This window comes from Coloeus monedula (genome assembly GCF_965178545.1).
Source record: "Coloeus monedula genome assembly, chromosome: 9".
Lineage (NCBI taxonomy): Eukaryota > Metazoa > Chordata > Aves > Passeriformes > Corvidae > Coloeus > Coloeus monedula.
The window spans coordinates 20426984-20438696 of record NC_138789.1 but is presented as its reverse complement, the minus strand read 5'-3'; the positions used below and the strand labels follow the sequence as shown (position 1 = coordinate 20438696).

General features: G+C 37.1%; 1 protein-coding gene across 1 annotated transcript in view; it reads left to right on the top strand.

The window, feature by feature from the left end:
- Positions 1-11713, top strand: part of AK5 (adenylate kinase 5) — a gene marked incomplete at its 3' end in the record, with an annotated part of 81002 nt that overhangs the window by 39391 nt on the left and 29898 nt on the right. The window contains exon 7 of the mRNA XM_082286856.1: positions 5144-5220. Within this exon, the coding sequence (XP_082142982.1) occupies positions 5144-5220 (77 nt within the window). The remainder of the gene's footprint in view (positions 1-5143; positions 5221-11713) is intronic.

The window sequence follows — 11713 nt, the reverse complement described above, 5'->3', positions numbered from 1 at the left end:
TAAAGGTGCAGGCTCTGACAAACAGCTTGATGAGAGTTAAACAATTTGCACAAATTGGTTGTGATTCTGGATGAGTTCCAGTCAGTTCCTCAAAAATCTGATCTATTTAATAAATCCCTCACCAAAATAATTGGATAGCCATGAGCAGATGCCATGCCACAATCACCTAATTAGTGCCTAATCTGAGCACTGATAATAGTAAGGAGATTTGAAGTAGGATGTCTATGAGATCAGGTGTTTAATTTCTAGAGGTTGCTATTCCAGCATGTCTTGATCTCACTTTTTGTCTTCTAATCTTATTAGTGATATTGCAATATACTCTAGTTCCTTGTAGCTAACATAAACATAGGATTTCTAATATTTTCATGCCTCTACATCAATCTAATTCATGTTATACCTGTAAAACCCAGTTGTAATCAACTTTGTAACAATATGTGCTGAAAGAAAACAACTGAAATGTTTATAGATGAAAATACAATTTTCTCATTTTGCCTTCTACAACATATTAAGACCGTTGCCAAGAGCAACAACCTGTCATGAAACTCAACAGTGTAAGGTTGCAATAAAATTTGTATGGGAAGCATCTTACTGAGAGGAAAATTAAAATGTAATCATTCTAATGCTAATCAGTGCTTCAACAAATTATTTCTATAATATTCCACTTGAAATTTATCTTCTAAGCATTTGTCTTGCCCAAGTGCTTATAGGTAACATGTATTAATTGAGTTATTAGACGGCGCTTCAGAGCATGTTCCGTAACATAAAAAGGCATTTTTATTTTATTGAGCTTAAACATGTTAGTAAGAGAAGCAGTAAGTTTCACAGGATAGGCTTAGATTACTTTTATGACAGTCAGCATTGAAGTGTGTGAATACTATCATAGTTAAAATATGAGTATAAGCATATTTGAGCCAATGAACCATATTGAATAGAATTGCTAGCAGGATTCAAAATAAGTAATGCCTTTAAGCAAGGATTGGAAATTCATTAGCTGATTTGCCAAAATGCAGATTGTCCAAGGAGCCGATTTAATTAATTTGCATGATGGGTCATAGCTACCTTGTGATGGGAAGTGAAGTACAACTGCAGATCTACAACTGCAGATAAATTTAGACAAATCAGTACAGTTTATGTTCATTGCATAAATGAATTTAATGAACCATGAAAAAGCAATGCTTGACATTTGCATTCCTGACAACTTAAGGATGAACACATTTTCAGAGAAAGTGTCATGAACCCTGGCTTAAAACACTGAAATGTTTTGTAGGACCAGAGACATTTACAGCCATGATCCCCTGGGCTTTGGGGCGCATTTCTGTCATAGGAATTACACACCTGCCTGTAACAATCACACTCTCTCAGCTTTCCATGATCAATCTTACACAATTCAGCTTAGGAGCAACAAACAATATGTAAAATACAGCATAAAATGTAAAATACAGCCTCATGGTGAAGGAGGTGACTGAGTACAGCTGTGCACCCCTGTGTCCCTGACTGTCAGACCTGGCAGGGGTAGCACCTGTCAGCACATCCTTGTACAGCTGCAGCCACCTTTAATTCACCTCGTCCCTCAGTGCTGTGCCATTGGATCCTGTTGGATTCCTCACAAGACATATCTTTATGAAAAATGCCTTCAGTGTCAATATACAAAACATGGCAAAAAAGGGGAGTGCATTCTAGCTCTGTGCTTTTTCTTATTTCAGCCTGTTCCTCCCTGGAGACCTGATTATTCAGTTAACAGGAATTTAATAAAAACTTTCAACTGCTTTATTTTTTAATTGTGCAGTACTGTACGTAATAAAACCTTCTCTTTTTTTCTCTAAGGAAAACACTGGGCCCATGAAAATGAGCAGGTCCCCCTTGCCTTAACTTTATTCATGCAGTTCAGGAAGCATATTTTAAGCCCTAAGGGTACCTTTTCATATCAGGTGCTTGCAAGTTATTTCTCCATGGTGGTAGAACTTTCATGGGCTTTCTTAATTGATATTTTTTAACTTGAGTTACCCCTTTTGCAATTGATAAAGTTACCCGGATCACTTCCTATAGGTTCATACAAGCACAGGAAGACTCCAAGTTAACCAAGAGCTTATTTGAGCCAAGAGATTATTTGGTGGAATGGGACACCCCTTTGAAAGAACTAAGATTAATCAGACTGTTAGCCTTTCCTCCTAATAGTAGACAAGTATTAATTTTTTTATATCTTAGTCTCATGGTACTAACTTAGCAAAAGAAAAATAATGCAACTTGCTCAGAAAAGGCAATGAAACTTATTTATGATCAACTGTTCAGTTGTCAGACATGAGATGTGCAGCCTGCAGTCTCATTGAAAGTAGCAGGGCATGTTTGCTTCCAAACACTTCAACCAGTCCTCCTCTTTTCCTTAAGGCAACGTTTTGCATTTCACCTTTGACAGATAAACATTGCCACAGGTTTTACATAAAATGTTGCTAATTTAAACTTGGGTTTAGAAAACCTGAGCTGAGTTTTGCATCATCCACTTTCTAAGGCTGTCCTTTTGCCTTTAGCCTTGTCTGGGCATCTGCCTACAGCAGGATTCCCGACTGCCGGTACCTTGCCAAGGGGCTCCCTGGTGTGCCTCTGCTGCCACACGTACAGGCAATAGTTAATGAGCTCATTGTTCTCCCCTGGAAGACCTGTTTTAGGAAGATTTAGTCCAACCTTAGCAAAATACGCTCCCTCCAACAAGAAACCAAGCTAGAGCATAGGAAACTACTCATGCTGCACCAGGGATATCGCAAGTACTCTTATATGTCCCTTAATTACTTTATCTTGTCCTGGGAGTAGCCATTTGCTTCAATTCATTTCTGATGGGTTTGTCTTTAGGCAATTTGAGAAGGGTAGAGAAGTCTGAGCACTGTTCAGTGATAGATGGTTATAGGCTTTGTTAGTTTTCATTAAACCATGAAAGAGTGATTTTCAATTTTTCTTGAATATACCCTAGGAAGAAGCTATGTTTTTCCAAGGACACCAGTGTTCTAGTTCAAGGAAAAAAGGCTTTAAGATGCTTGACCATATTAAAATTGTATAACCATTATGGCTTTTATCACTTAAGATACATTATGCATGAGTATTCATTTTCAGCCTGACCTTTACATATAAGTTTGCAGCATCATATTTCATACTAATGTTTCTAGCTAAGAATACGTACTGCTCTTGGTAGTTAAGTGACAGTTAATCAAGTGCCTTTAATAAAGTGCCAACAAGTGCCTTTAGAAGTGATTGATGTGTCAGGGTAGGCCCGTTCCAGTGACAACTGAGGCTTAGTTAAATTATATTATTAACAATGACACGGTGTTAAGAGTGAGATGTCAGCTGTGTAAAATAAATCAAAAATTAAGATTCCCTCAGCAGATGGAAATCTATTTCCTTGCATATAGCTTCTAGAGACAGGTATTTTCAAAAGACCATAAAGTGTACATACCAGAGAACATGCTGCATTTGTACATGGTGACACTGTGGCACCAGGAATATAATTCCTTTCTGTAATTCTTTTATGGCAATCTGATGAACTATACATGAGCATTGGGGGTGGGGGCAGGGGAGCGAGGGAACCAAAACAGAAGCAACATCAGATGGTAGATGCAGGTCTTTCCCTGGTATATTTTATGTAGTCCAGAAAGTTAAATTGAAGATTAATTTGGCAGTAATTGTGATAAGGAGGGCAAACTAAGACATCCTGGAATCATCATCTGTTCCAAGCAGTTACAGTTTGGTCATCATGACATCCAGTTCCTCTCCTCTGTTCTCTCTGTCAGGGAGATATACTTCACCACCTACATAGATTATTACTATGTAAACTTTAAAAGCAAAAAAACCCCGATAGTATATAAATGCATCTGGCACAAATTGAACTGCAAAATCTGTTATTGATAGTGCTTGTTAGAGCAAGCCACCCATACAAACAACTCTAATGGTGAGACAACAACTCCAGGTGAGCAATAGGCTTAAAACTATGTACCCTCAGTGCCAGTGCTTGCAGGAGCATCATACCTGGTAGAGACACCTGTAACCCAGGAAGGAGGGGATTGCTTTCTTCATTAGTGATCTTGTTTGACTGGGGACATGAGGGCACAAAACAAAACACAGCTTATACTTCCCCTGGTGTTACCTGTTGCTCCGCACATGAAGGGGGTGGTTGGACTCATCTGTGGCTGCCAGCTAGTTATAATTTTTATGGTTTTGTGTATCATTACAGTATTTTTGTTATTCTCATTTTACTAATGCTGTGAAAACGACTTCTATAGTCTCATGCCTAGTGACATTTTAATGTGTTTAGAATGTGTGCAGAATTTGGTTTAGGGCTGCACCATTTGGAGGACCCAGGAGACAATTTCCTTCTTTATTGCCCAGGATTGACATAATCCGAATGGGGTGACAGTGCCAGAATAGGATGTCCATGTTGTAGCCTTCCTGTGTTTGTATAGAAACATTATTGGTGGTTTATCCTCCCATTGTGGTTTAGCAATGACGCCCCCCAACACGACTTCTTGAAATATCAAGCACAGTTTCTGTTGTCCTGCACCTTCAGCAGTTCAGCTGAGGCTAAACTGTAAAGCTCCACCAGGCCAAGGCTTCTCGACAATTGAACTGTGCAAGGGACTGCATTCTTCCTGGTCCTGCCACAGGAAGATGACAAGGAGAAGGGGCACAGCCACACAGTCTCCTTGGGAAGGGGTAGAATGGGATAGAAATGGAAGCTACTGCTGCTGGAAGCATGCCGCTTTGGTCCCCTATCAACACCACTTAAGGATCCTTATGTGCTAATCAGAAATTAGTATTTCCTTTCTCTTTCTTAAACTGGTCTCTATTCTCCCTTGAGTATGGCAATTTTATAATTGCAAGTCATGGCACGCAGAACACCCTGCCCAATAAATATGCAATCTAGCTAAAACAATTCACCATTTAGCATAGCCCTTCCTTATGAAGATTTGTGGAAGCTTTTATGGATGCTTTGAAGGCTTTGCTAATGAAATACTGTTCACCTGGGTACTCTAGCAAACCTGAATTGTTCCTTGGATCATGGTTTTTGCACAGATACAGACAACTGGAAATATTATAGTGTTCCACCACATAAAATGAAAATTTTCAATCCATTTCTGAATTATTTTCTTTCATATTTTAGGGCCAAATGAACTTGATTGCAGTCTGATTATGGATTCTGGAGATACTGTTTATACAGAATTTGAATTTGAAGACCAGGTAATTTTCTTTATATATGGCTTTTCTCTAGACAGTTTTCTAGTTTATGTACACCCTGCACTATAAAACTTGTCTGAACAAGGTCATGGAACTTAAGGATAGATAAGGAAAGGGATTCTTAAGTGCAATATAAGTAAATTCGTGATACACAGAAGTCGCTTTCTAGTTAGGAAAAGAGAATGAATATTATTGTAGTATTAAGAGCCTGTTTCTTCCATTACTGTGCATTGCTAAGTTTCCTCCATAGATTTAAAAATGTTGGCAAATGGAGCAAATAAAATTGCTAAAGCGCACTTTAAGTCTGCTATATATTTAAGAAGTAAAACACTTTTCAAAAGAGCAGTATGAAATTATAAAAAGTGTGAAACATAACTATAAACAAATCAAACATTCTTCCTATGAAAAAATATTTTTGAGAATAAAAAAGAAAAAATCCTTACAGTGTGTACCAGCCATTCTACTGATCCTATTCAATCCACATCTAAAACCCAAATTTTGTTAAGAGTTTTCATTGTATATAGGAAGAATGCCAGAGAGAGGAAAAAAAAGGTTGTATATATCTTTCCCCTATAATTTTCACATCCACAATGGTAGGGTCACATCTGGAATAGTGTTCAGTTTTGGATTTACTAATACATCATATGGAGATACTGAAAAAGTCCAGCAAAGGACCACTAAGATAATTAAGGGACTGGATCATCTCTCTTACAAGGTAAGGCTGAGAGACCTGAGTGTTCAGCCTGGAAAAGAGAAGGCTCAGGGGCATCTCACCAAAGTGTACAGAACTCTGAAGGGAGGATACAGAGAAAATGGATCCAGGAATTTTTAGTGGTGCCCAGTGACTGGACAAGAGGCAGTGGGCACTAACTGAAACATGGGAGGTTCCTGTGGCTTTGGTGCTGCACTAGGGATAAGTGTTGTGTGCTTGTTATTGTGCTGTGGGTAGGCATTAAAAGAATGACTTAGAATTTAAAAAAAGAAAATTTAAAGCCATCTGCCTATCACACCACCATACTTAAGGGTGGTGTTTTTGTATGTTTTGCTTCCTGTCTTCCACTTTTGCATGACTCTGCTTGTATTTTCTTCATGAATACCGCAAACATTTCTCTAGATTTGTGAGCAGCTTGGCAAAGGATGTTAATTTGTGTTTCTGTTGTCATTCAACTAAATGCAGTTGCAAATGTTCTCACCTCTTTTCTCATTACTTGCAAAAGATATCTTTTCTTGTGACATTTTAAAGCTAGTGACAAAATGAGGGCCAACAAAACTGAATTTTCTTTATCACTGGATCATTCATTGGTTTTCTTTCACAGTATTCAATGCAACACTTTATCCTCACCTGCAACATGTTACAGGTTCTAGCCCTATTCATTTCTTTTAATTTATAGATCCCTTCACTGTTCTTTTTGGCTCAGTTATTTCAATTTGGCTGTTTTTCAAGGAGGCAGCTTGCCTCTGTCTCCACATCCCCTTTTAAATCCCATTCTTTCATAAACCCTTCTTAAAACATTCCCTGCCCAGGAAACCCTTAAATTTCCTATTATGTTTGTCTTTTATGTACTTTGTTATTGAAGGTTTTAGGCCTATAGAGCAGAATCTATATTTATATTATGTTTGGCGATTTTGATGTTAAGTTTTGCATTTTAATGACATATAAAATAGGTTCTTTTGGAAGAGTATGTACACTAAAGAAATTATACTTTTGGCTCATAATGTTTACATAATAAGCACAAGTTTTATAGTTATAAAATAAAATTAACAGAAACATGAAAATTACTCTGATATTGTAATAATTTCAAACTATATCATTCATTGATGATACATTACACAGTCCATAAAAGCACTGTCTGCAGTTTTGAATGCATGTGGTTCTCACATGAGATTAAACAAGACTATGATGGGACCTTATTGTCTTTGTCAATGGCAAATATTCCTTCTGCCAGATGTGGCACTTAGATTTTCTCATTATTTTGCTAAACCAACACATTGCCATTCTGGCAAGAGTGCAATACTGTTATCAAACAAAGAAGGAGAAATGAAGCTAAAACAGTACTAAAATCCCATCAAGTGGCTGACACTGACTCACTTCAATTGCAAGTTGATATCTTGATACTTTTTTTTGCAACATTTTGCAACATTTAAAAAAATAGAAATATTTATATAACTAATAAATAAATTTATACAGAGTTTATATGAGATGCCTTGTACAAATATAAAGAAAATATAAAGGAGAAAGCAATTGCAACCAATTTGAAATTATGAAAGCAAGTATTTTATACAGAAGCAAAAAAGGGAGTGGAGATTACCATGAAGTCATAATACCACCTAGCTGCCTAGTCTGAAAAACAGAATGAGAAATTACTCTCAGGAAGGAAAGATCAATAACTAAATTCAGGAGTGAGGAACTGCTCACATTCAAAACTTGAACTCATTTTGACTGTGGCAGTGATTTAATACTCCAGTGATTTACCACATGCTGTTTACGAATTGTGTGAAGCATCAACAACCTTTACTCAGAGAATCTCAAGTGGAAAAAGAATGCGTGTCTGGATACAAATGTGTCATGCAGTGATGTTATTGCATAGGAAATCTGTCATGAGCATGTGGGGGATAAGAAGGCTGGTTTCCAAGCAACCTTACACAGCTAAGCTGCTAAAAATGGCTGAATTTTAGGGGAACATCTTCGTAGTCACTGACAAGGGGAGTTGGGGGGATCACACAGAAGACAAAGCCACAGCTGGCAATGGGTGTCTTGGTGCACCTGAAATGGACTTACACAGATACTTTTGCATTTTCTCATTCTTGGAATAAGCTGGGAAAATCTCCAGTGTAAACTAAGCCAAAAAAGTATGTGAGTTCTTCAGATGTACATTACTTCTTCCAGAATAATGTCTCTTACTGGTAGGCAGGAGCAAGGAGAACGAGTGGTGTGGTTCCAACTACTGATGTAGTCATTCGCTCATGTAGGAGTGCCCCAAAATACAGCCAAGTGCTTCGAGAAACACCTGACACCTTTTGTTGAAACAGTGCAAAGCAACACTAGTGCAAATTAAGATCTGGCTTTTCTGGAAGAGTATGAATGGGAAATTGAATTATAAACAACTCAGAAAAAGCTTAAGCTTTGAATTGTACATTTTATAAATGATCGTTCAATTAAATTCATGAAACTAAATTAAAAGCAAGCTGATTGTTTTCTACTGGCTATGCATGAATACTACAAGAACTGGAACACTTGTAATCACTAAGTCCCTACAGCACTGAAAGGCAGGAGGAAAATTCCCTTTTTTAAAAAAAAACCCAAACAAACAGACAATCTTTTCTCCAAATCATTAATAACTATTTTTCTGGTTTTGTCTCAGATCTGTCAGATCCTGTATTACAGAAAAAATAATAGAGGTTTTTAGAATTACTTAAAAATACATTATTCAAAAAAATAGAAATAAATAAATAAATAAGGCAGAAAGTGCCTCTCATTGAGAATGCCTTTTGGAAGAACCAGACAAGGTTTCATGTCTTAGCAATCTCTATAGCCTTTTCTGGAATAATGATTACACTACGCACGACTTGATTGGAAAACATAAAAGCAAAGTAATGTGATTTTCACCCATATTAAGACTTCAGGAATATATTTTGGGCCAGTCATTTTTGAGTGCCACAGCTTTAAAGAGTATTTGTAGAACCTGTTCTGACTAGTGTCTGGTTTAATAACGATTGTTCTTTGCTGCTGGAATGGTCTCAAGTGAGATAAATGTTTTTAATGGTCACTGTGCTCATTTATACTTGCCATTCAATTTCTCAACTTTGCCAGAGAGACTGTCAATATAATGCCACTTGTTTCTGGAGATCAGAAAGTTTTTATTTTTAACAATTGGATTTTTAATTAGAAACCCACCATTTGGCTTATTTCAAGTGCATTCAGGCCAAAAGGGAGTACTGAAGAATTGGCATCAGTGAATCCTATCAAAGAGTTCCAGAAGAAAAGAGCATCCAATTATTTTCTCATGAAAACATGCCTTTCAAGACAACCTTAGCTAGCCTGAGGAATATTTAGAGTAATTAAAGAAAAAGTTAAAACACACTGTCAGGTGACTGTAGAATGAATACACTTCTGTACAAGTGCTTACAGAACTTTAGAATTTGGGAAATGTGAAAATCAGGTCAACTTCAAGTTGAAAGCCTCAAAAGTATATTTAGCCTTTTCTAATATTTGGAACAGGAGGTCATAGATTTCATAGAATGGTTTGTGTTGGAAGGGACCTTAAAGATCATCTAGTTCCAACTTCCCTGCCGTGGCCAGAAACACCTTCCACTAGACCAGGTTGCTCAGAGACTGATTCAACCTGGCCTTGAACACTTCCAGAGATGAGGCATCCACAATTTCTCTGGACAACCTGTTCCAGTGCCTCACCACCCTCACATCTACAAAACATGGAAATGCATTTTTGCGCCTTCAAGGGAGTTTCCAGTTCATAATTGAGACATTTCCACATCCTTGCAGTATCACAACTGCATTTACTGATGCAATTAGATAAATGCAATAGTACGTGCAAAGAAGAGATAGCCTTTTTTTTTTTTTGCCCCCCAAATGTATCAAAGACCTAGGAAAGGTAGATGTAAAAAAACCCCAAAACAACGGTTTCCTGTTCAGCAATGACAAGCAATCAACTGAATTTAAAAAAATTAATAACCCAATCTTTGCTGCAAAGTTTGGAATGTTTTATAATTAGAAATGTGACGGCTTACTTGAAAAATTCACAAGCAAAACCAAAATCAAGTGGAGGAAAAAAGCCCTGATAAAGACTTACTCTCATTCTAACAAGAGGAAACAAGCTCTTGATTAGAAGTTTTCACCATGTAGTAACAATTTGCTTTACAGCTTGGTGTAGTTTCCTCTCTGAAGCACATAGGAGTCCAGGCTTTAGGGGAGCAGGAGAAAAGCTTTCAGTGAACTGATGCAAAATAGACTCCATTGCTACCAAGACTATAACAGTATTTCTGGCCTGACTGATTAGCATAGCTTGAAACTTAAATATTCAAGAGACATAATGAAAAGTTCCTGAGAGTCTTTTCAATGCCAAGGCAGAATACAAATATTAATAAAACTGATGGGCAACAGCAAATTGAAAGCCTCATTTAACCAAAGCTCTGTGGATTAAACCAAAGACCATTTTTCTCCATTTACTGTGTTTCCTATCAGTTGTCACTGTGTTTTGACTCCCTTTTCTCTACTCTGAAGATTCAGTCCAACTGATTTATTTAATCCTTCGGACACAGTACTCTGGGGTTAGCATTACAATACTACAGAGAGCAAATGGCACACCTCCATTAGGAGGAGAAATTTTCATTCAGACTTCTAAAGGTACCTTTCAAAATTAGATAAACATTAATTAAATTCTTCAAGGAGTCAGATTAGAATGTCATATTTTAATCATGTGCTTTCTTTTTACTTGAGAACTTAAGGAACTTCTGGTGTAACAGCAGTTTTATTCATATATCCTGTGCAGCATTAAACATTACAGGTCTTAGTAAAATGACCACAAGTATCCAGAAGCCATTTGGGCTTTTAATACTGAACATTTCTGCAGTGTCCATTACTCTTTTGCTGATAGTCAGTGGTATCAATTTGAATTACAGATTCTGGTTTTACAGAGAAACTGATTAAAACAGTGGGATAGAAAAGAAAATCAGAGGAAACTCAGAATGGTTGTGGAACTCTGTTCTCTCGACACTTGTTTTTGTTAAAGGTGGAGTCCAATCTAGTTTAAGGATATCTGCAAAAAGGCGTAATGAATAAGCATCCAAAGACATGGAAGAGCTGGAAAGGCAGGCCTAACTACAGAGAAAAGATATTTAATAGAAATGTACTGAAGTCAGTGAACAATCTGTTCAGTTCAAGTTGCCATGGAAACTATCCTATTAAATGCTTTAAAAAAAACAGTTCTAGAAACAAAGTACTACAGTTTGCCTTACAAAATGTTTCCTGAATAAGCTCAAACCATGTGTATTTTGGTGCTTCTAAATAATTTTGTAACCACGAAGAAATTTTTTTCTCTTTCAAAATCACCATTGTACACTGTAATAAAGATATGCGTGAGAAAGTCTCCTGCTCTATTTTCCCCCATGCAAACCATGGCAAAATGGGCAAAAAATAGCGCCAATCTACATTTTTTTCTGTGAAATGCTAGAAACAGTTGTTTGCTTCTTCTTTCACAGATGTTATTTGAACTTACTTTCTGGTGGTACATATATTAGGGGAGACTGAACTGCCAAGGTTAGTTGAAGTCTTTGCATTCCAATTCTTTCCTAATTTTGAACCTAAAGTTGCTGCCTGCAGCTCTGGTGGGCAGTACAGGGCATAAGGATTCAGTTACGATGATGGTGAGCTCAAGTGAGTTACTGGAGATTTAAACAACAGTGACAGCATTATTCTTCAAGAGGTGCTGCATTTATGCCTCACTGAATTATTTTGCAGTAAATTATGAAGTCCTTCTCT